The 23,990-nt window shown below is 48.8% G+C and overlaps 1 protein-coding gene and 1 non-coding gene across 2 annotated transcripts in view; both read right to left on the bottom strand.

The window, feature by feature from the left end:
- LOC119382266 (uncharacterized) overlaps window positions 1-23,990 on the bottom strand; it is a 64,285-nt gene that overhangs the window by 39,011 nt on the left and 1,284 nt on the right. Inside the window, exons 2-4 of the mRNA XM_049413060.1 lie at window positions 23,820-23,961; window positions 22,614-22,736; window positions 21,373-21,620 (exon numbers count right to left, since the gene is read on the bottom strand). Of these exons, the coding sequence (XP_049269017.1) occupies window positions 21,373-21,620; window positions 22,614-22,736; window positions 23,820-23,961 (513 nt within the window). The remainder of the gene's footprint in view (window positions 1-21,372; window positions 21,621-22,613; window positions 22,737-23,819; window positions 23,962-23,990) is intronic.
- Window positions 9,153-9,225, bottom strand: Trnak-cuu (transfer RNA lysine (anticodon CUU)). Its single transcript has one exon. It is a non-coding gene; the product is annotated as a tRNA-Lys (tRNA).

Below are 23,990 nucleotides of genomic sequence, written 5' to 3'. Positions count from 1 at the left end.
TGGCTTGCGTGGTGGGTGTTGGCAGAGGAGGCACACTACTGTACTGGTGTTGATATTGAGCGTGAACTGTGAGCATTAACGAGAACTGTGTGTTGTAGAAGTCGTAGCAAGTCGTTGCCGCTTTTGTTGCGATGTCCTCCGGTTCAGTGGACCACTGCCAAATCTATAAGCAATGATAACGAGCTGTACGAGCATGAGATAAAGGCCATGTGTTACGTGATTTGTGAATGTCTGTTGACCAAATTCTTTAATATCGGTGCTTTTCATTTCACTATCTCCAGATTCTTTTCTCTGCAGTTATTCCCCGTCCACAAGTAAGCTACACCTAGCCACGTTTTCTTTCCGCCTACTGTACGCCAAACCCATATGTGCTCTGAACACGTTTGTTTCACTCTATCCCATTTTGTTCTGCTATGAATTAGCATTCCAACACCCCCACCTTTCCTTTCTGATGTGATCCTGTTACATCCTTCCCAAATATAACTGTCAATATGTGGTGGCTCTTCCAAGTCTCTAAGGTGTGTTTCTGTAACCGCATAAACACCTATCTGTTCCTTCTTTAACTGTCCCTCAATCTCTAACCATTTTGCCTTTTTTCTGCCACCCTGCATGTTTATGTAACTAATTGCAACACGCGCCTTCTCCCTTCTTTTACCTTTTCTCTGGTTTTTCGCTATACTGCCTGTCAAAGAGTCCCCCTGGTTGTTTTCCTCATTACAAGCTACCCTGGGCACCGAAGGGCCCGCGCGCCCCCCAAAAAAGCTACTGCGCGTCCTGCAATTCGCCAACCCACCCCATGACCAAGCCTCCTATCGAAGTGTATTCCGTCTCTTCGAAAACCACCCCACCTGTGCACCTCTCTGTTTATTTCCGCTACCTCGATGCCTTTCTCTCGACTCATCTGCCATATCTCTCTGTTTGCGTCGACAACCGCTCTTTGCAGGTTGCCGTCACGCACCGGTACCTCCGGTATTGTGCATACCATTATCTGCACCTGAGGGGAAATGGCGCGCATGTCATCGACCCCTTTCGCCAATGTGGTCGCTAGTTCGGCTGATTCTTCATTCAAGACGTCGTTTAGACCTCCCGCGATTATCACGAGGTTACGTCCATTAGCCTTAGTTGCGAGTTTTGCGCTCGCTTGTCTCATCACTGATGCCAGCCTATGTCCCGGGAACTTTCCTATTAAAACTCGTTGGTCGCCTCTCACCCTTTCCTTGACTGCTTCTGCGCATCTAACCAAATTGTCCCCTCCCCTTCCCAAAACTACTTCGCGGAAGCTGGGTCCTGCGACCCTTGCACCTGTCTTTTCCAAACCTGTTTCCCCCTTCGCGCCTACCACTGTGGGGGTCGATGCCCCGCTGTTCCCGCTGTCGCTTGCTTCCTTGTTCACCATGACTACCTTTGCTAACCCTTCCTCGGCTGACTTAAGCCTTTCCCCCATAGCCATCGTTTTTTCCCGCTCTGTCGCCAACGCATTCTCCAGCTCGGCGATTCTTACCATGAGCTCATTCTGGGCAGCCATCATTATTTCCATTTTCGCCTCTAACTCGCATTGCTTACACTTGACGTCAGCTCCCTCTGTATTCTCATCTGTACAAACCTCTATTTTCCATCCCATTCCGCACCCTGAACACTTTACGGTCTTTTTGACCATGGCTAGATCGTTCACACGGCGGATTAGATACACTTAAAGTCAAATGGTATCACAAAACTCCGCAAGTATGTTACACTTCAAAGCACATGTGTACCTTTCAGCCACGTGGTGGCCGAACAAACAAATAACAAAAAAACCCAGGCGGCTGTCACACAGGAAACAGTACAAAGTTGTAAGCCCTATTAAGCTTCAATCTGGTGGCTTATGTACTCACATAACTAAAAAAACAAGCTTGAATCATGCAAAAAAAAAACTTATCTTACGCTGTCATTCCGGAGCCCACGAAAAACACGTCGGTCCTCTAGCAAGCGCTCTAGCAAGCGCGAGCGGCTTAAGAACATGAGCGGCTTCAGAGCGCTACCTGCGTATCATAGGGCAGAGAGCACACCACACTACCCCCTTCTAGTACACTGTAGTCCAGACCGTCCGGCGCTTTGCTAGCGTGCGTTGAGAAGTGACCGATCTTTTCGCCTCGATGCTGTGTTACGCTCGGCGGAACTGGAATATGTGTGTGTGTTTCTTGAAAAGGATATTAGCAGTGATTTTGAGTCATCGACAGTTATGAATCGACTGCGCGGTAAGCGGTGTAACTAATGAAATGTGCGGCGAATGTTGCCATGTGCTCGCGAACACTCTTCGTGGCTTCATCGGTCTCTTTTCGTGTCACGGCCGGGTGTGTCCGCTAGGTCCGGAGCTGTAAACATAGTTGCATTAGCGCAGTGACTTCGTGCGAGATGCCATTTACTTCGACACTTGGTGAATCTTGACTGTTTGCGCTAGCTTTGCAGTCGGTGTTCAGGTTCGTGCACTTCACAGCGCACTCGAGAACATTATCGAACAACATCGAGAACATTCAACATTGCGTCCTTTGACTGATCGCTGACGCATACTCTGCTTGCGCGCCATGCTTGCTGTTCAACTGGGTGATGTGTGTAGCAGAAGTGCTGTGTGCACGGTAGCTGGAAGTTGTGCGCGACATATTTATGTCTCAGTTCAGAACGCCAGCAGCCGAATGCACGGGCGAATCGGCATGCGGTAGGTGCACCTTATTAATTAAGGTCTCAATATTTCTGACAATGGCTCCAAAGCGGAGATCATGAGGTTAATCTGCACTGCGGTTCGTAATGCAGCTTCCCTAATCAAGCGCATCTCCAATCGTCATCGCGACATGAGGGAAGCAGACACACATCGCCAGCTCATCCAGGTATTTTGAAGTTTGAAGTTTATTTTTTCTTTCTTTCTGATACAGAAAGAGGAGTAAGAGCTAACAGCCATATTGCCCGACAGAGGCTCTTACTCCTATGCGTATTCGGCATGCATGTACACATTTTCGAAGCGAGTACGAACAGAGGAGCAACCAGAGAAATAAAAAAAGAATGTGCATTATTATCACTGCAAATAAAGCAATACAGGTAGACGTCATACATGAAAACACCTCATGATACTTCATGAAAAACAAACATATCATACAAACACTTCAAGAACATATACATTGTCGGGCCGATAGGCCCTTATAGGCCTCCAACGCTCAAGTTTGCGCAGCGCCGTCCACCGCCCCAGCGGAGAGAGGGGAAAGCTCCGGTAGCTCGGACGGGTCGCTCTTGCTTGGTTTTCCCATTGCGCGCGCGGAGAACGTGCTCCGCGGGGCTTTTATCTGGCATTTTTCACGCTATGGGTGCCGTTCCTTCGTCGTACTCGAAAGCAGGCACGCAGTCCTGCTGCATTGTGAACTGTCACAAACGTTTAAAAATGACGAAGGGCCGAAAACTGCCCGTCAAGTTCTACCGTTTCCAATGCAAGCAGTGCGAGGAGCAGAGGCATCAAGAGTGGATTATGGCAGTCCGCCGCGATGCTTTCGCGGTCTTGTCACCTTGAAGCAATTTTTGTCGTACACAGTATTACGAACTATTAACGGGGAGAAACGCGATGATCGTGCTCATTTGAAAGGGAAGTGCGTTTGTGAACCGAAGCTACAACAAATAGACAGCCGCTGTACGTTTCGAGATTGCGCGCTGGCTTTCCGAGTCAACCATTTGTAATGTGACAGCAGCGAGCATGTGGGCTTATTACACCACAGTTAAAATAACGTACCGTGAGTACTAAGTGTTTAATTCAGGTGATTGCGGTACATTTCCCGTCGCGGCTCCCTGTAAACAGAATTAAGCTGCATGTTTGCACTGAGCGTTTATATTGGCCTTGCATACGACACGCCGTGATTGCTTAGCAGGCTGAAGTTTTCGCTGCTAATATCGTGGTCATGGGTTCGATTCACGCATACGGCAGCTGCATTTCTATGGGAGCGAAATGCAGTAACAACGGCGTACTTAGATTTACGTACACGTTAAATAACCCCAGATGGCCGAAATTAATCCAAAGTCCTCCACCAAGGCGGCAATTAAATTTTCGGTGGCTTCGCGAATTCAGATGCGTTTATCATTGGGCACAAATCTCGGCATAAGCATAAACATGCGTAATCCCAGTGGGTATTGTATAGTATCAGGGGCGTAGCGAGAAATTTTTTTCGGGGGGGGGGGGGGGGGGGGGTCCCACCATACTTTATGTTCGTGCGTGCGTTTGTATGTGTGCGTGTACATATACGCAAGCAAAATTGAAAACTTTCGGGAGGGTTTGAACACCCCCCCAACCCCCCCCCCCCTTCCCTGGCTACGCCCCTGTATAGTATGATGCTGACCAAGCGAGCTGTCGAAACAACCAAAGCGACGTTAGAATAAGCGAACACGGTGCGTGATCAGGCGTCGATATTATTCGAAATGAAACACGCCTCTGCAAGAAACATGCATGGTCGAAGTGGGCATGAATTTTTTTTTGCGCGTATCATTATGCTGTCAAAGGGAGCTCTAAAAAAATCCAAGGTGACATTAAACTTGCGATCCGACGTTGTTATCATTCGATGCAAACCTCGGCAAAAGTGAAACTCCCACGAAACTGAACACTGCGCATTGCGATGCAGCCAGTGAATCAACAGGACAGATGTAAATTTATGCTCTTCACACTGAGCTCATAATAAATTTAAAGCCGCACGACAAACTTGGCATCCATGCAATCGAAAAGTTGTCAATAGAAAACGCACGCGAAAGCGTGCTGGATGTTTGCTGACAGCTCCGAGTAGACACGACTGCCGCAACGAATGTGCGTTTTACCGGTAACATAATTGCAGAACTCGCGCAGTCACCTCCCTATTCATGTCAAAGAAATGTGCCCGTCCAGCATCGGCACGCACGTAGCGCTCGCACAAACAGCATCGCCCTTGACGACCTACTCGGTCCCGAAAAGGTGGTCGATCAACCGTCCTCCTCTGGTGAGATTCCCACCGTGAAAACGTTTTTTCCATCTCTGGGATCTTTCTAAACCTTCAGAGAAAGCGACACGTGAAGCTGCACGTGCACGGCGAGCAGAGAACAGCGCGTGCAGGGTGCGGGAACGTGCTGAAACAGCGCAGTCAGAAGGCAGGTGCGGGGAGAGAAGAAAGGCGGCGAAACGCGTGCGACGCAGCGCCCCCTGGCCGTTGGAAGCAGGGGGAGGAGAACACACGCGCATTGCCCATGCGCGTGACGAGCGGCAGCGGCGGAAAGCCACAGGGGGCGTGAAGGTGGCTGGTGGATTAGAGTGCCTCGATGCGCGCGCCCCCGCTTAGAGTGGTGTCAGCTTTTGAAAGGGCAGTTGCCGCCTCCTCGGCCTTGGCGGCAGCGTGGCCGCCATTTTGAATCCCCCGCCCGGTCACTTGTGCGTGGCGCGCGTGCTGTTATTAGGTCGGTGGTCGTTTCACACCAGTTTTATGCGCTCTCTACCGTCACCATAGCCGGGTGTTGCGTGCCGCAGTGTACCAATCATTCTAGGAACGTTGGGAGCTGTATCGTTTTAGAAGATACGAGGTTTCTTTGGACAGTAAAAATCAAACGTGACAAGCGGCATCCGAAGGACACATTATGCACTTGCAGCGTAAGTTTCCGGCCGGTATTTCGAATGCACATGCAAGGATAACTTCTGCCGGTGTTAACCTTGCGTAATAAATGGACACACTGATATCAGCTACATGCTTGATATGCTTTGGTTCACGTGTGCATGAATCCTGCATTTTTATTCGCAAACATTCTTTACTGCACTTGGTTGGTCCTGTATATGCTTTGATTTTTGCTTTCGCTATTTTTGTGATTTGAAATGTATCATGGAATATATTATGCGTGTTTGTCTGCAGATCAGATCCTTCTTTTTTCCTAATAATAATTATTTGTGAGAATTTACGTCCGAAGAACCCCGACATGATTATGAGAGGCGCCGTATATAGCGGAAGGCTCCCGAAATTTTGACCATCTGTTGTTCTTTAACGTACACCTAAATCTAAGTACGCGAGCCTCTGTCATTTCACCTCCATTGAAATGGGGCCGCTGCGGCCGGGATTCGATCCCGCAACCTTCGCGTCACCAGTCAAGCACCATAACTAAAAGCACGGCGGGTTCTTGTTTATTATATTCCTTTCCGTGTTTCAAGTACGCCTTGTGTGCTGGTCCGATGCCCACGTATGTATGCGTGCAGTTATATGTTTTCTATCCTTCCCTGTTTCTGTGTTTCAAGGTTACATTTTCATCCTGTCTTAAATAATTACGCAGTTCCTGTTTTTTTAATCATTTACGATCACTGTGAAGCGACTAGTGGCAGTTGTGTTTTATTGTATAATTTGCGTTTTATTTGTGTAATTGCTTCTGTCAGCGAAGAATTAATGCGCACAAATAAATGGACTGTAAGCTGGATATAAACGCACACACAAACACACAGATCCAGTATTTTATTTCTTTGAGCAAGAATAATTTATTTATTCATTATTAATGTAAGCCCTGAAGGTTCACACAGGAATGCGCATACAAACAGTTTTCGCGAAGCGTCTATACAAAGAGGACGCATGAAAACAACAAGAAGACGGGGAAGCATTGTGTACAGTAGACACGCTATGCCAGTAAAAAAATACAAGAAACAAAGTCAAGTTGTACAATGAGTATGTCATGGAAAACCACTTAATGAAGTTAAGACGACTCGAAGGCGAAAGCCATCTTCTCAGTTTTATGCGCACCTAACGCGGTTTTGCATTGCCTCCAAGATCGGAGGCACGTCACCTGGTTTTGCACTGCCTCCGTGATCTGCCCACTTTTGACCAAGCTACCATCTCATGTGATAACGGCATCATATGACGTCACGCCAAAATTTGTGAAGTCATGATGACGTCATATGGTGACGTCCTTACGTGACGATTATTTTTTGCATCTCTCGTCCCTCACGTCGTGTTACGCTGACGCCGTAGACGCAGGACGCCGACGGTCAAATTTCGCGTTTGATGAGGCATTTAAGGCTTTCGCCTTAAAAATGCGTCCGCCACGGTGGTATAGTGGTGACGGAGCTCGGCTGCTGACCCGAAAGTCACGGGTTCGATCCCGGCCGCGGCGGTCGCATTTAGGTGGAGGCGAAATGCTAGAGGCCCATGTACTATGCGATGTCAGTGCAGGTTAAAGAACACCAGATGGTCAAAATTCATGGAGCCCTCCACTACGGCGTGCCTCATAATCATATCATGGTTCTGGCAAGTAAAACCTCAAGATTATTATTAATAAAAGAGACAAATAAATAACGCCGTGCATCTGCCGCACAAAGTATAAAACAGTATTGGAAACACTCAATAATATGTGCATGCAATTGGGCATGCAAGAAAACCTGCAGGTACAAAAAGAAGGAAAAAAACTGACACCATCTCCCGCTAAAGGGGACCATGAGGCGATGCGAAGCAGCGTTTCGGCATGGCGAGCCCGCGCTTCAGAGGGGGGAGAGGGGGGGAGAGGGTGAGTGGAGAGGGGGAATGGAGAGGAGGAGAGGGGAATGGGAAATGGGTGGAGAGGGAGAAAGGGGAGAGAAGGTGTGGGGAGAGGGTCTGCGCATGCGCAGTAAGGGTGGTCACGCCGCACACCACCACCACCGGATTGAACTCCGCTATAAGATGCTTCACATCTAAAACGCACTTATACTGCGCGCATGCAAAGTTTTACGGCATACTACTCAACAACGTATTCAACGTTTTGATAAGAACTTAAGGTGCAACTCGAGTGCCGATACAGTAGCGGCTAGATTGTGAGCAAGAAATGGCAGCAATAATAATGATAAAGAAGCTTTCATTTCATTTTAGCACGATATTCGCACCATACTTCCCCTCGGCCCTCTATATACAATATATATGATGCCATTTATAGTAAACGAGTAAATTGTTTGCAAACTTAGCAAAATGAGCCACCTTAATCGCGCTTAGGTAGCTTCGCAACACTAAATTGTGTGTGTTCAGATACATATACTGCTGCTGCTGCTTACATGTATACAAGGGCGTCCGCAGAACTTTTTGTAGGGGGGTGCATACGCGAGGGGGGGGGGGGGGTCATTCAGCACTGCCAGCGTTTCTTTAACTGCCGCGACATGACAGGCAAGATTAGTCAGTAGTTTGTAAGTTGCGAAATTTAATGGCAAACCTGAAGGCCAGGACCTGAGTGTGCTAATCCAGCTGTGTAGCTTATCGCAACTGCATAGAAAAATATTATCCGAAATTCCTAGGGGGGGCAGCTGCCCCCCCTTGCACCCCCCTCCGGACGCCCATGCATGTATACAAATACTTTAAACGATTATTTGTGTATTTGGAATGCAGAGCTTACGAGAAAATTAAGTAAGGCTTTAGAGTTTGTCGTTTCCGGCGTAAGGAAGAGGATTCGTTTTCAACATCACAGAGTCTACGTCTACCTCTAGCGCATAACACATGCACAGGCCGTCAGCTTACATGAATTACATTTAGGCAACAACAGCAATAAAAGCTGCCCAAGCTTCAAAAAAGAAAAGAAAAAGAGAAAGATCACTAGCGTGCACTTATTTCCGGACGTATCCGCGCACCGCAAGCGCTTTGTGTAGCGCGTTTCGCATGCTGCCGAGCTGCTGCGGGATTCGCAATGGCGGCCGTTGTAGCAGACGACGCGCCTGTCCTCACCCTCAGCGGAGCGCGCGGGCATCAAGGCACCCTATGGTGGATAAGAAGGGAGGTGAGACAAGCCCGGGGGGTTCTTTGGTGGGCGGCAGGACGATGGGATGCCACGACGGTCGCGCTAGGCGCGACGGTTTCCTCCGTGAGTGCTGCAGAGCAGAGGCCACGCCGGTTTGGGACGTCCGCTAATAGGAGTCGTTGGCTCGTCTTCTACTGCGAGTTGCGCGTGAGTTTGCTTTCCTGCCGTTATGTTTCGCGCGTAGGTTCCATTTGACCGCCAGTCTGCGGGGATTGTTCGTTCCGGGCTTTTGGCTCTCCTGTATACGTTAGTGCCGTGTTGTGCCGGTCTGGAAGGCCGGTGGTGATTCTTTTGAGTCGTGAATTAAAACGGTTCTTGTTCCCAGCGTTGCTGGCTTGTGTCGTGCGAATTACGGCTCACTGACCCCCCTGAGCGGAGGCGGGGCCTTCATCTGGCGCCCAACGTGGGGCCCGAACCCACGACCCTGAGATTAAGAGTCTCATGCTCTACCGACTGAGCTAGCCGGGCAGCTAATAACAGATAATGCCACATATTTCACAGGCAGAATATTTGCGGACACTTGCAAAGTTCTTGGTGTACGCCACAAAAGAACGACACCCTACCACCCTCAGGCCAACATTACTGAGCGCGTCAACAGAAATCTTAAAACAATGTTGGTGGATTTCACTGACCGGCACAGGGACTGGGATGCCCGCGTACAGGAAATGGCATTCGCCACGCGAACAACAGTGAATCGTTCAACTGGCTTTACTCCGGCAGCCATTCTATCAGGTCGCGAGCTCAAGTTTCCTATCGAACATGAGCTCACCCATGACTCCGAATCACCCCGCTGTAACTACGCGACGTTCGCGCGAAATCTCTCCAGTCGCTGGAGCGAAACTTTGCGGGAGGCCAGAGAGAAGTTGGAACTAGCCCGCCTGGAACATTGCAATCAATACAACAAGGGCAGGCGACCTCTAGAGTTCGCGGTTGGTGATGAGGTGCTCCGCCGCACGCATCCACTCAGTGATGCAGCAAAAGGGTTTGCTGCCTCCCTCGCACCACGATGGGACGGTCCCTACGTGATTACAAAGCGAATTTCTAGGTTGGCATACCTTCTCAAAAACAAACGCGGTGGTCGAGTAACAGGCCCTGTAAACGTGTGCGACCTCAAAGCTTACTACGAGCGCCCGCTAGACGCGTAAACACATTCCCCCGCTACCATCGACATTGCTGTCCTGGGTATTCGCTGTTTGTCAATCAGGATGCGGTGCCTTTTTGTTGTCGTGCTGTAATAACCTTGCCCTACTGTAATAACCTTGCCTTTCGCAGAACACCCCGCAGCAACTTCAGTGCCAACTAGCCCGCGACAAAGCATAAGGCTGGCACCGATCACGGAACGCCGACACAGGCTGCTGTGAACGCCGACACACGCTACGTGCACGTTCCATTCTGTGCAACCGGTGGGACAGACAGGGCACGAATGGTTATGTGGTGTGACGTGTGGGCCGGCTCCGTTCGGTGTAATCATCAGGACAAAGACATGCGACGAATGGTGATGTGTTGCGGTGCCTGACAAACTGTGTAGACAAGGACATGCGACATCAGGACAAAGACATGCGACGAATGGTGATGTGTTGTGGTGCCCGACAAACTGAGTAGACAAGGACATGCGACACATTATGAACTGTTGTGGTTCCCGACGAACTGTGTAGACTAATTCAGAACTGCTTCTCAGTTACCCTTTTCTATTTCCTGTGGTGTTCATATTTGTACTTAGTAGTCGCTGGAAAATGACACTCATTGGAGTGTCCATTCTTGTGTGGGGGGGAGTGTCGGGCCGATAGGCCCTTATCTGCAGCACGCACGTTGGAAGCAGGGGGAGGAGAACACACGCGCATTGCCCATGCGCGTGACGAGCGGCAGCGGCGGAAAGCCACAGGGGTCATGAATTCAGGTGGCTGGCGGATAAGAAGGGAGGTGAGACAAGCCCGGGGGGTTCTTTGGTGGGCGGCAGGACGATGGGATGCCGCGACGGTTTCCTCCGTGAGTGCTGCAGAGAAGAGGCCACGCCGGTTTGGGACGTCCGCTAATAGGAGTCGTTGGCTCGTCTTCTACTGCGAGTTGCGCGTGAGTTTGCTTTCCTGCCGTTATGTTTCGCGCGTAGGTTCCATTTGACCGCCAGTCTGCGGGGATTGTTCGTTCCGGGCTTTTGGCTCTCCTGTATACGTTAGTGCCGTGTTGTGCCGGTCTGGAAGGCCGGTGGTGATTCTTTTGAGTAGTGAATTAAAACGGATCTTGTTCCCAGCGTTGCTGGCTTGTGTCGTGCGAATTACGGCTCACTGACCCCCCTGAGCGGAGGCGGGGCCTTCAACATATAGCATTAAATTGTGAACTTTCAAATTTCAACTCAAACCGAAAAAAAGACGTGTATGCGGTGTACATAAAAAATATTAGTGATATATATTTTATTGATAAATTATCGTGGAATGTAACAGGAAGTTTTTTAGAAATAAGATGTGAAGTATCTTAAGGCGGAGCTCAATCCGGTGGTGGTGGTGGTGGTGTGCGGCGTGACCACCCTCACTGCGCATGCGCATACCCTCTCCACACACCTCTCCACTCACTCTCTCCCCTTCCCCTCTCCACTTCCCCTCTCTTCTTTCCCTCTCCACTTTTCCTCTCCCCTCCCCCTCTCCCCTCCCGCTCTTCCCTCCCCCTTTCCACTCTTCCTCTGAAACGCGGGCTAGACATGCCGAAATTTTCTCCTGCGCAACGCCGCGATGAGCTCGAGCGCATGCGCGTCCCCTCCCCTTCTCTCTCCTCTCCTACGCTGCCCCCCTCTCGCCCGCCTGTCGACCGCGTTCCCCGCTCGCCCTGTGAGAATTAACGGCCAGGCTAGATGGAAGATACGACGCGCGTAGCGTCCCTCTTCGCGTTCCACGACGCGAGGTCGGTCCAGAAGCACACGTTGTTGGGCTAGTCGGTTCATGTTCTTTCAGAAGCCACGGAAGTGGCTATTTCGCGCAAAGAAAACACAAGTGGAGGGTTAAGGGGAGCGCTCCCCTTAACCCTCCCCTTGTGTTTTCTTTGCGCGAAATAGCCACTTCCGTGGCTTCTGAAAGAGCGAGGTCGGTAGCATGCCCAACGAACGCCAACGGAACGCGATCGTGCAAGTGCTCCGGCTTCGCATCGCCTCATGGTCCCCTTTAGCGGGAGATGGTGCAATTTTTGTTTAAAGCTGGGGGCATGAAAATCTATGTGATTCTCAAGAATGTTTAATAGCCGGGGTACTTGATACTCTAGATCCAGACGACCGTAGTTAGTTCGCATGAGTGGTGGCATTTTCATTTTTAAGTAAAAACTTTGAGCGCAAATAAACAACACAGGACCAAGAAAGATACACACACATACACCACAAGCGCTCACTCGCAACTGAATTTTATTAGAAGAAAGAACTTGCATATATACATACATCACATCGCGAATGTCCCGAGGAGTTACAGGCCTACACCCCAAGGCACGTGTTCAGTGTCTGTTGATAAAATTGAATTCTTTGTCATGTAAAGATAGGGATGGTTTGCTAACACATATCACCGCGTTCTTTGTGATGTGATACGCCTCCGATATTTCTCGCGTGGTCTGCTGAGGGCGACGAAACAATATAATGGTGCTTTCGAACAAAGGTTTGCATTTACATATTTGACAGTGGGAGGCAAGATGAGATGAAGGCGTGTCATTCAATGCATTTCGTATTCTCGAAGGCGGGTGTTGATACATCTGGGTGATTCCACGAGAGATCGAACATGCCTGTCCGGTCGCATTTTTTGTTTTGCCTGGGTTTTTTATATGTTGTGTGGGCACATTCAAAGTGCACGGAACTGAAAATTTTATTTCCAAGAAACGCTCCCAGCGCGCCAAAAAAATATTTGAAGGTGGCGGCGCATGCCTCCTGTTTTTGCTCACTGCATTGTTTTCGGATTTCACGGCCGAATTTAGCGCGAACTATAAATGATGTGTCGAAAATTTCTTTTGCTGGTTTTAATACGCATTACTGTGAATACATCCATGCTTTTTTTATGCCATCCTCAAAAAGAAGAAAACGTGAAAAAATGGCAAACACGGCCGAAATCAAAAAAGGGTCCTAAGTTTGAGGCGCCTTGGGGCCTTTACTATTTCAAACAGAAACTTGAAAACAGTGCCAAATATAGAAAAGAGCCTTTGCAACATTTTTGCGGAAGATCATTCTCCTACGGTCAGCGCAAAAAAAGAAAAAAATTGTTAAAGAAGCGAGTTTTTTCAAAAAAGTACATTTTCAAAAAAAAAAAAAAACTCCGGTCTCAATTTTGACGGCAATTTTTTATCGAAGAGCGCTTATGTCAATGAACACACGCTTTTAATATCATATGTCCTCATTTGCTTTGTTTACGAGATATAACTGGCCAAAGTGACCCTTGCTGTGAGTGCTCACTTCAGTGCGACTGATGGTTGTTAATAGCTTGCATTGTGCGTAAATCGCAGTTTTATTTATTCTGCTGCAGCAAAACCTTGCTCTGGTGGCTTTTCGTCAAGAAAAATGTGTTCTCAGATTTTATTTGTGTCTAGCGTGTGCAAAAGTGGGCTGCTGCCGCCCTCTAAATGGCTCACGTGTAAACAGTTTGCAGCCTACAACCTCGCCTACAATGATCAGAGGAAAGATGGGCGCGCCTGTTCAAGATATCAACCGCTTCTTCTTCCTGAAGGAATGCCTGGTCTACCTCATCGCGGTTAGATGTAGACAGGTTTTCCTTGAGGAGCCTAAAGCAATGCAAGCAGACCTCGCAGGTGTCGCGAAGATCCTCAGCCTATGACAGTAGCTTCTGGAGGTAGGCAACAACAAAACGAGCAAAGAAAAAAAATTTGCGCAACGAAAACGTTTTCCTCTGCAATCTTCTTTTTGTGAACGCGTAAATAATCGGCACAGAACAATCGGACGTAGCCATGGGCCGCGCGCATCGCGTGTAGTGAACAGCTAGACCTAGAGCAAGCCGAAACGTTTATACTGAACGGCGCCGCACAAATTATCTCACATCTGCGCAGCTGTCATGAATGCCTTTCCAGAACTGCTTACGGTTTAACATTTTATGACTAAGGGTGTCTAAGCGCTTTGGGCTGTAATATTTAATTTGTAGGCCGCACTCATTGTCAAAACTAAGGGTAATGTCCGTCTGGTGCCACCAATGACCTTTGCTGTCCTCGACGTGGGAAAGCACTTAAGTAAAGTAGCAACAAAACATCATCAATTGGGAAGCTTCGGCCACTCATGGCTTAATCATGCCGCACTGCACGTTTTCTGGCTGCTGAAACGCTGAGGTAAAGGTCGAGATGATACAGGAAGACGTTATCTGCGACGCCGAAAACGTGATTGCGGGAAGTGAAATAAACGGCTCGGAAATCATTGAGCTAACTTTTTTACAAATGTTGTTTAGGCACAATGTGCGTCGAATGGGGAAGATGGTTAGAGCGTACAATGCATGTAATGGAAGGGAAGCAAGCAGGCAGTGAGAAAACAACTGCATAACAGCGCGCCTGCTGATTGTGGCATTTAGTTACAGATTAAGTTGGCCTTCGCTGCATACAGATGCTTTATTCTGTGTGCAAGGAGAGTTTTGACAAAGTGACCTAAACCATGTGTTCGCGGTGTCTCGCGTGCTTCTGATTAACGAATACTGGCGGGTAAGTTGAGGTTGTAAGCTGCAAACTGCGTACGCGTTCGGCCTTTAGAGAGCGGCAGAAGCCCATCCCCACACACGCTAGACATAATTAAAGTTTGAGAATGCATTTTTCTTGACGACAAGACACCAGAGCAAGGTTTTACTGCAGGAAAATAATTAAAACTAGATTTAAGTGCAATGCAAGCTGATGACAACTATCGATCGCACTGAAGTGAGCACACACAGCAAGGGTAATTATGGCCCGTTAAATCTCGTGAACAAAGCAAATGAGGACATACATATTAACATGTTGTTTTCACTGACATAAGCACTCTTCGACAAAAAAATGTCAAAATTGAGGCCTGAGTTGTTTTATTTTTCGAAAATGTACTTTTTTGAAAAAAACTCGCTTCTTTAACTATTTTCTTCTTATTTCGCGCTGCCTGCAGGAAAACGATCTTCCGCATAAATGTTGCAAAGGCTCCTTGAAATACTTGAAAAAAAGCATGGATGTAATTCACAGTAATGCGTATTAAAACCAACAAGAAAATTTTCGACACATCGTTTATAGTTCGCGTTAAATTCGGCCGTGAAATCCCAAAACATTGCAGTGAACAAAAACAGGAGGTCTGCGCCGCCACCTTCAAATACTTTTGTGGCACGCTGGGAGCATTTCTTGGAAATGAAATTTTGGGTTCCGTGCACTTTGAATGTGCCCACATAACATATAAAAAACCCAGGCAAAACAAAAATATTGACCGGACAGGCATGTTCGGTCTCTCGTGGAATCACCCTTTGGAGGGCGGCAGCAGCCCACTTTCGCACACGGTAGAACCAAATAAAATCTGAGAACACATTTTTCTTGACGAAAAGCCACCAGAGCAAGGTTTTGCTGCAGCAGAATAATTAAAACTGCGATTTACGCACAATGCAAGCTATTAATAACCATCAGTCGTCCTGAAGTGAGCACTCACAGCAAGGGTCACTTTGGCCAGTTATATCTCGTAAACAAAGCAAATGAGGACATATGATATTAAAACCGTATGTTCATTGACATAAGCGCTCTTCGATAAAAAATTGCCGTCAAAATTGAGACCGGAGTTTTTTTTATTTTATTGTTTGATTATGTACTTTTTTGAAAAAACTCGCTTCTTTAACTATTTTTTTCTTTTTTTGCGTTGCCCGTAGGAAAATTATCTTCTGTATAAATGTTGCAAAGGCTCTTTTCTATAGTTGACACTGTTTTCAAGTTTCTGTTTGAAATAGTAAAGGCGCCAAGGCGCCCCGAACTTAGGACCCTTTTTTGATTTCGGCCGTGTTTGCCATTTTTTCACATTTTCTTCTTAATGAGGACGGCATAAAAAAAGCATGGATGTAATTCACAGTAGTGCGTATTAAAACCAGCAAAAGAAATTTTCGACATATCGCTTATAGTTCGCGCTAAATTCGGCCGTGAAATCCGAAAACAATGCAGTGAGCAAAAACAGGAGGCATGCGCCGCCCCCTTCAAATATTTTTTGGGTGCGCTGGGAGCGTTTCTCGGAAATAAAATTTTCAGTTCCGTGCACTTTGAATGTGCCCACATAACATATAAAAAACCCAGGCAAAACAAAAATTGCGACCGGACAGGCATGTTCGATCTCTCGTGGAATCACCCATCTACCGGTCTGGCCCATGTACACGCAACCACACGAAAAAGGGATTTGGTAGGCCACACCTAAACGGCATCTTACAAAGGCATTCACGTGCTTTTGAATACATTTTCCACTTATCACTACAGAACCCTGCGCCCTTCTGTGCACGATGGGGCAGATACGCCCAAGCTTCTGAGGTACAGAAAAAAAGTTACTCTCACCCCATACCTCTTCCCAACATTTTTTAGTCCGTGCGATGTGTTATGTATATACGGAATAACAGCCATATTCCTGTTTTTCTCTTCCTTAGTTTTAGGGGCAGGGGTTCATGTCTCTGTTTAACGATGCGTATGAGCTTTTCGCACACCGAAGTGATGAGGTGTGTTGGATACCCTGCCGCTTTGAGGCGGTCATATTGCACCCGAAAGGCATCGTTTATCACGTGCACGCAACTTTTGTCAAGTGCCGCGCGTAAGCAGGATAATACAATTCCATGCTTTACAATCTTTGCGGTGAAGCGAAATTCAAGATCAGTTTTGCGGACCGAGGGCAATACTGCCAACACACGTGCTCCGCCTTGAAACATAAGTTCACATCGAGATACTGCAAGCTGTCGTCACGTGGCATCTCACAAGTGAAATCGATTCCCTTTTCGTCATCGTTAAAAACATTTAAAATTTCCTCCCTGCTTAGTGCCGCTCGGGATTTGTCAATAAGATCAAGTAGTCATCTACATATCTGAATATCTTAATGCCTCTCCGCAATTTGGTGTTAACTGCCTTATCTACCTCACTCATCAAATGGAACTTAAAACAGGGGCCAAGCAAGACCCTATACACACACCCGTTTTTTGCATGTACAACTTCCCGAACCAATTCACAAAGGTGGATTTTAGGTAAAAAGACAACATTTCTAAAAAAGATTCTACTGGCACATCACATTCGTTTCTAGAGAGTACCTCATCGTTGCACTTACAATGCATTTTTCTACACATCTTAACACTTTATCGTGCGGCAGGGAATAATATAGATCCACTACGTCAATACTGAAGCGCGAGACACCAGCGACATCGCTACTGCTAAGAATCTGAATAACATCTTCAAAATTTTTTACACCAAAAGGGTCCGTTACAGTTAACCCTGAAAGATGTTTTTGAAGATATTTTGATACTGCTTGCTGCCATGTGTTGCGCTCCGATACAATTGCTCTAAATGGCATTCGGGGTTTCTGGGTTTTTATTGTGAAAAAGGCTTCTAACTCAGCAGCCTTCGCTTTCTCAACGCCTGCCCCAAGCTTCTCTAAATTAGGTCTTTTTAACAGAGTGAAACACACAACGCGAAACAACGACGGGGACACAGAAAGGAAACACACACACCGCTTCTGTGTCCCCGTCGTTGTTTCGCGCTGTGTGCTTCACTATGCTACACCAACATGCCCAAATTCGCTCTATTGCAATTTTTAACAGACTCTTTGCTCTGGCTTTAACTTCTCTGCCTTTCGCCGTCACTGGCTTGGAATTTTTGCCTACACTTCTAAGGCTTTTTCTCTGAAAGTCCCTTCACCAATGGTAACAAAAAAGCCTTCTTTATCTGACGTAAGAACCCTCAATTTCTTTTCGGAACCAAAATCAATCAGTGGTCCTACACACAACTTCGACTTATTGCACCGCTGTTCACTCGGGACAACGTCTACGCATTCCGCGACACACCCAAACCGTTCTTCTTCTCTTGCTAACCGAGAAACATTCCGAGCAATTGCTAACCTTTCTTCCGGGCGGACGGACGGTTCCTCCGAGAATTTGGGTCCCCGTCGCAGGACATTCTGAAATTTCTCAGGTATCGGCACGTCACTAAGGTTCAGAGCACGTCCTTCGGGTGCACCCTGCCTCTCCTTGACTCGAAGTTGCCCCCGGATGTGGTTCCATAGGACTTCCGTCGCATGTTCGGTCACTTTGCTCCATTCACCGTACGTCCCACGGTGGGTGCGTCGCGAATGTTCGGGTCACACAAGACCCGGAGCCAGTCCTTGTAAAACCGGACTTGCCTGTACCATTCGGAGCGAAGGATACGGCACATCCTCTTCGAATGACCCGGCGACGGATTCATCCATCCACACAACAACCGCACGTCTACTGGGCACAAGCCCTGCCGCAGATGCCACGATACTACTCGTGCTTGGCAAGTCGATACGGCGATCCAACAGGTCAAAATAGCCGGGTCTTGAAGAGAAGGATTGGAACATGGAAAATAGCCCTGTGTAATAGAAAAGCGTAATAGATATGGGTAATAAAAATTCGACTCGGGCGACACGACTGTTCCTATAAACAGCGTTTCTTTCACGTAATTTCGAGCAGTTGGTCGTATTTTTAGTGGATTGTAAGAGCGCGGAGGCTGCACGCCAGTGCGCTTGTCGACGGCCGTGACGTCGAATGCTCCAGCAAGAGGAGGGCAACTGGCACGCTCTCTCCTGCCCTGCCACTTCCCTTCCTCCCCCTCTCCTCTCAAGAACCGAGGGTGGCTCGGGGTGGCTGTTGTGGCGCTAAGCCTTGTCCCCTTTTCCCCACATGGGAGACAAAATAGCGCTTCTTTTTTCCTCAAAAACCACTACAATTACCGAGCATGTCGCGAGCGCGCAAAGATGCGAGGTGCGAGTGACAGTGGTTCCACGAGCGGTGATTGCGACTCCGAGTTCGGCAGGCCTCCAAAACGGATGCGCCAAATAAAACCATATGCGTGTGACCCTTCTGCTTCGTCAAGCGACAACGAGGACGACGAGCCAGACGATCCACCATAGCCCAACGTGGGTCGGCCACCGGGACCAGCAATTTAAACAGTGACTCATAGTCACTATCCTCGAAGTGTTCGGAGCACGAAAAGTCACACTTTGAAGGCACCCATGTTGGCTGCGATGGGCGCGCAGCGCGAATCCATATACTTCGAAGCTTCGGCTCTGTCGGAAAGGTATGACAGGGCTTCTCTCTCTCGACGCTGCTTTTCGCACACCCTAGCGTAGAACAGCGTTGAGGCATTTTGCGTTACGCCAGGTGCTTCACCGTTCATATTACATAGCAGCACACAACACAAACAGCAAATTCGTAGACGTGGGCGCAAGCTCCGCTTGAGAAACCAAATATACGGCCGAGAGCGCGGCAATGACGTCGTTAGCTGCCGGTTGAAAACACGCACGGAGAACACCTTCCCGACCTTCCTCCGTGAGAACACGTTTTGAGAGAGACGCGCGGCAGCGGGTGGCGGCTTGCGATGTCGATTTAAGCGATTTTGCAGTGAGCATGGTTGGCGAGTCAGTATCCGGCGGGTTTCGCGTCACTTCCTCTCTAGTTCGCGGCGCGGCCGCTAGACGCACCAATTTGAGAAAAATGCATTAAATTCATTATTTTCTACTAGTCTCTGGATGAAATAAAGGTTGTTTCAACTAATTTCAGCACAAAATCTTTCAATTGGGCCATTTATCTCGGCGGCGAAAATTTTGTTCAGTATCCCTTAAGCCGCTTTTTGCGCGTTAGCAAACCCGGGGACTCTACTTTTTCCTTTGTTATTGTAATTCATTTGTGTATGCACTTGTTCCTTTTTTTCTTTTTTTCCCCTGCTATGTTCTGTCGCAAGCATCGGGACAACGCCTTTTCAGAGGGGGGCAATGCCACGCCCGCTTCTTCTTTTATTTTGATGTATTCGGGTTTGACCAGCAAGGGCGGTTATCAACGCTCGACGCTGAGCGCGCCGCAGTGTTCGAGAAGCTTCGCGAGTGTAGTAGATCGTTTTGTTAAGATTGCACGCAGGACCCGAATAGTCTAGATTATTCCAGTGCTTGCGCGAAAACCAGTCTGGGAGGTTCGATGCGTGATGTATAAAAGACGGCGCATCCCAGCCATGAGCAGTTGATCGACGGTCGACGCTCTGTTCGCCGCTGTCAGTGCATTGCTGTAGTTTGACTTTCAGTTTCCCGGCCACAAGTTCGGCCAAATAAACAGTTTCATCTTGAAAACGCGGACTGCTGTCTTCGTCGACGTCACGACCTCGTGACAATATCCTGGCTAAGGGTGGCGTCGCTTGATCAGCTGGCTGGCTTTTCAGGTCGCTGTGCGGCGTCGACGAATTTCACAACTCCCAATGCGAGTATAGCAGGGCAGCCTAGCAGAGGCGAAGACTGCGAAGGCATGACATACTTTAGTAAAACCTGCTGTTGGCCTAGTTGGTGCATGTTTACAAGAAATTTCGACGATGCAAACCACCGAGAAGAAAAGGCGAAAGTGTCAACTCGCAACTGACTTTATTCTTGCAAATCCACCGCAATATATACACCATGCCACACCTGCGCAATAACACACCATGCGTCACATCCAACATTCGGCCACTCTCAATGCACGTTTCTGATCTAGCACGTGGATTGAGAGTGGCCGAATTTTGGATGTGACGCATGGTGTGATATGGCGCAGGTGTGGCATGGTATATATATATTGCGGTGGATTTGCAAGAATAAAGTCAGTTGCGAGTTGACGCTCTTTCCTTTCGCCTTTTCTTCTCGGTGGTTTGCGTCGTCGAATTTTCTTGTAAGCATGACATACACTGGCTGTACGCAGGTGCGGCTCTTCCACTCCAACGTACGTAGCTTTGAATTGGCCAGACACATTCAAAGGATAATTTCAAGGATCTGTTAGATGACCCTCCGGTTTTTCGAGTTGAGACGGTACTCCTGCAAAAGTGCTTGGAACGACGGCAACTTCCGCTCCTGGGTCCACCTTCAACTTGAGCGGGACGCCGTTCACGTGAGCCCAAAGAACTTAGGGAATATCCACGCGCAAGCCGCACACCCGCTCCGCACATGGCGGGACACCTGCCGCCCGCAAACGGAGGGCGAAAGAGCGGAACGACGCCAAGTCGTCGCACACGCGGTACCCGCATGAGCGGCTCTGGGGCGCATTCTTGTTGGACGACGTGACGACTGTTGAGGCTGGCAACCGTTCCGCAAAGCTACAGTTTTCGAGGTCGGCAACCTGTTACATCGTAAGGTCTCACCCAGCGCGCGCTCCGATCCCCGAATGAGACGAGTCCAGTGCAAGCATAAGAAAGAAGCCTTTATTGATTCTAGAATCGGGCTTTTATAGCCAGGAGGGCAGAGAGGGAAGTGAGCACTGCTTGTGCCCACGTGCGACTAGCTTTGTCGTGATAAGCGGCGATGGCAGCCAGATAGGTTCCGTTGCTACATTTCTCGTCCCTTAAGATTGTAGAGACGCTGTGGTGGTTTCCGCTGACGCTTTGAACGACGGTACTTCGCCAGCATCTGCAGGTGGGGTGTCTTGCGTCGGCCCCTGGACAGGTGGTCGTACCTACCTGCTTCGTGGATGGTTCTGTCTCTTCCTTGTTTTCGGGAACAGGTTCACACTGCACCGGGCTTGACTGGGCCGAGCGCACCTGATCAACGTGCCGCCGTACGGGTCCCTTAGGTGTATCAATGGTGACCATTCGAGCGCCGGATACGGATGCGGTTCTTCTCGGAGTCCACGTATCTCCCTGCCCGTAATTACGGACATGAACGGCGACGTCCGCTGGCACCGTCCACTCATCCGTTTTTGTGGATCCTGCATGAATGGGGGGGAATAATGCGGCCAAGCGGGAACGGATGCGGTAGCCTAAGAGAAGTTCAGAAGGGCATTTTCCAGAACTGAGGGGAGTCCGTCTGTAATGAAAAAGAAGACGATCCAGGTTATCCCCTATGCTGCCTTTGCCCATCTTTCTCAGGCCGTCTTTAATGGTGCGAACAGCCCTTTCCGCTAACCCGTTTGATTGCGGGTGGTACACAGGCGTGCGCACGTGAGTTATATTATTCCGCTTCGTGAATGTCGCGAACTCCTCGCTGGTGAATTGTGTGCCATTATCTGTTACGATGGTACGGGGAATACCGAATCGACAGAATATATTCCTCAAGCAGCTCACAGTAGCAGAGGTGCTTGCTCTCTCCATGGGAACAGCCTCTATCCACTTGCTGTGGGCCTCTACAAGCACGAGGATCATTGTACCCGTGACCGGCCCAGCAAAGTCAGCGTGTCCTCTTTCCCAGCTCTCCTCTGTCTTAGTCCAGTTCCTTGCTGGTACGGCTGCCGGCATAGGCAGGTTTTGAATGCATCTTTTACAGGAAGCTGATAGCCGTTCGATATTGCTATCGAGATCCGGCCACCAAAAAGAGGACCTGGCGACTGCCTTCATGGCAGAGGAACCCTGATGCGTTTCATGCAAGTGTTCCAACACTCGTGCGCGCAGTTTTTCTGGAATCACAACTCTCCGACTCCAGTACAATAAATCATGTGCTACGGACAGCTCCAATCTCCGGTCAGAAAATGCTTTCATGTCCGCTTCCACAGCCTTACTTGCTGGCCAGCCCAGCAGTACATATCTTACTACTTTTGATAAGATGTGGTCGATTGCCGTATGTTGTTTTAACTCCGTCAGTGAAATAGTCCCGTCTGAGAAGGTTTCCAACGCTAGGAGATAATCAGCAGGCTCACCTCCGGGCTCCGACTCGTTCGTCTCTTGGGGCAAGCGGCTCAGGGCATCTGAATTGATGAGCAGCTTGCCAGGACAGTATTGTAGCCTGTAGCGGAATCCTCCGAGATACAGCGCCCACCGCTGGATACGAGCAGCAGCCAGTGGTGGTGTAGGCCTGTCAGACTTCAGGAGGCCCAGGAGCGGCTGGTGGTCGGTGACCAAGGTGAACTCGTGGCCTGCAAGATAGTCCAGTAATTTCGATACATCAAACACGAGAGCAAGGGCCTCTCGCTCCAGCTGCGAATAATTTCGCTCGGCTTTGGTCAGCGTTCGGGAACGAAACCCGATGGGTCTGTTGACACTCCCATCAGTGTGAAACAGTACGGCTCCAGTACCATGCGGTGACACATCACATTCTAGTTTCAGTGGTTTCTTAGGATCGAAGTGTACGAGCACTCCTGCCTCCCGCAGACTGCGCTTTGCCGTTAGAAACGCTGCTTTCTGCACGTTTTCCCACTTCCGCCGCGAGTGTTTCTCGAGCAACTGGTACAGTGGTGCGAGCAGAGACGGCATGTTAGGTAGAAACTTGGAATAGTATGTGAGCATGCCCAAAAACGAACGCAATTCGCCGACATTCCGTGGTTTGGCAGCGTCTAAGATTGCTTCCACATTTTTTTCCATCGGGTGAAGACCTTCTTGATCTAATCTGTTTTTAGATACGTGACAGACTGTTCACGGAACTTGCCTCTGTCAATCCGCAGTTTTACTCCACGCTCTCTGAATCGTTGCAGCACGAGCCGTAAATCCTGGCCACCTTCTTCTTTTTCCGATACCAAAACATCATCCAGATGCCTCCACACATGATAAGCCCTGCAAAACAGTCTCAACTTTCCGCTGGAAGATAGCTGGTGCCGAAGCAATACCAAACGGCAATCTGTTGTACGAAAATAGCCCGCGGTGCGTGTTGATAACGCAAAGCTTCCGCGAGTCTTCATCCAAGAAAATTGGATTATACGCATCACGTAAGTCGAGGGTGCTGAGATACTTGCCTCCGTTCAGGCTAGCGAACATATCATCGATCAGAGGCAAGGGGTATTGCTCCAACTCGCAGCATTGGTTTAAAGTGACTTTAAAATCACCGCAAATTCTCACGGTGCCATCCTTTTTCAAAACCGGCACAATGGGCGTAGCCCACTCCGAGTGTGTGACGGGTGACAGCACTCCCTGTGACACAAGCCTGTCAAATTCTTGCGTTACCTTATCGCGTAAAGCGAACGGAAGAGAACGAGCCTTACAAAATTTTGGTGTGGCTCCCTCCTTTAGCAGTAGGCGCGCCGGGGGCCCATCAATCACTCCGAGTTCTGGCTGGAACACGTCTTCAAACTCGGCAAGGATGTCCTCTACGGCAGACGTGGTCGTTCCCGAATGGGTGTCCGGCTGGGCCCTCAGGTTGAAGATTGGCATTC

Source organism: Rhipicephalus sanguineus, chromosome 2 (genome assembly GCF_013339695.2).
Source record: "Rhipicephalus sanguineus isolate Rsan-2018 chromosome 2, BIME_Rsan_1.4, whole genome shotgun sequence".
Lineage (NCBI taxonomy): Eukaryota > Metazoa > Arthropoda > Arachnida > Ixodida > Ixodidae > Rhipicephalus > Rhipicephalus sanguineus.
Note: the sequence above shows the minus strand (reverse complement) of the source record. Positions and strands in the feature narration are given on the sequence as shown.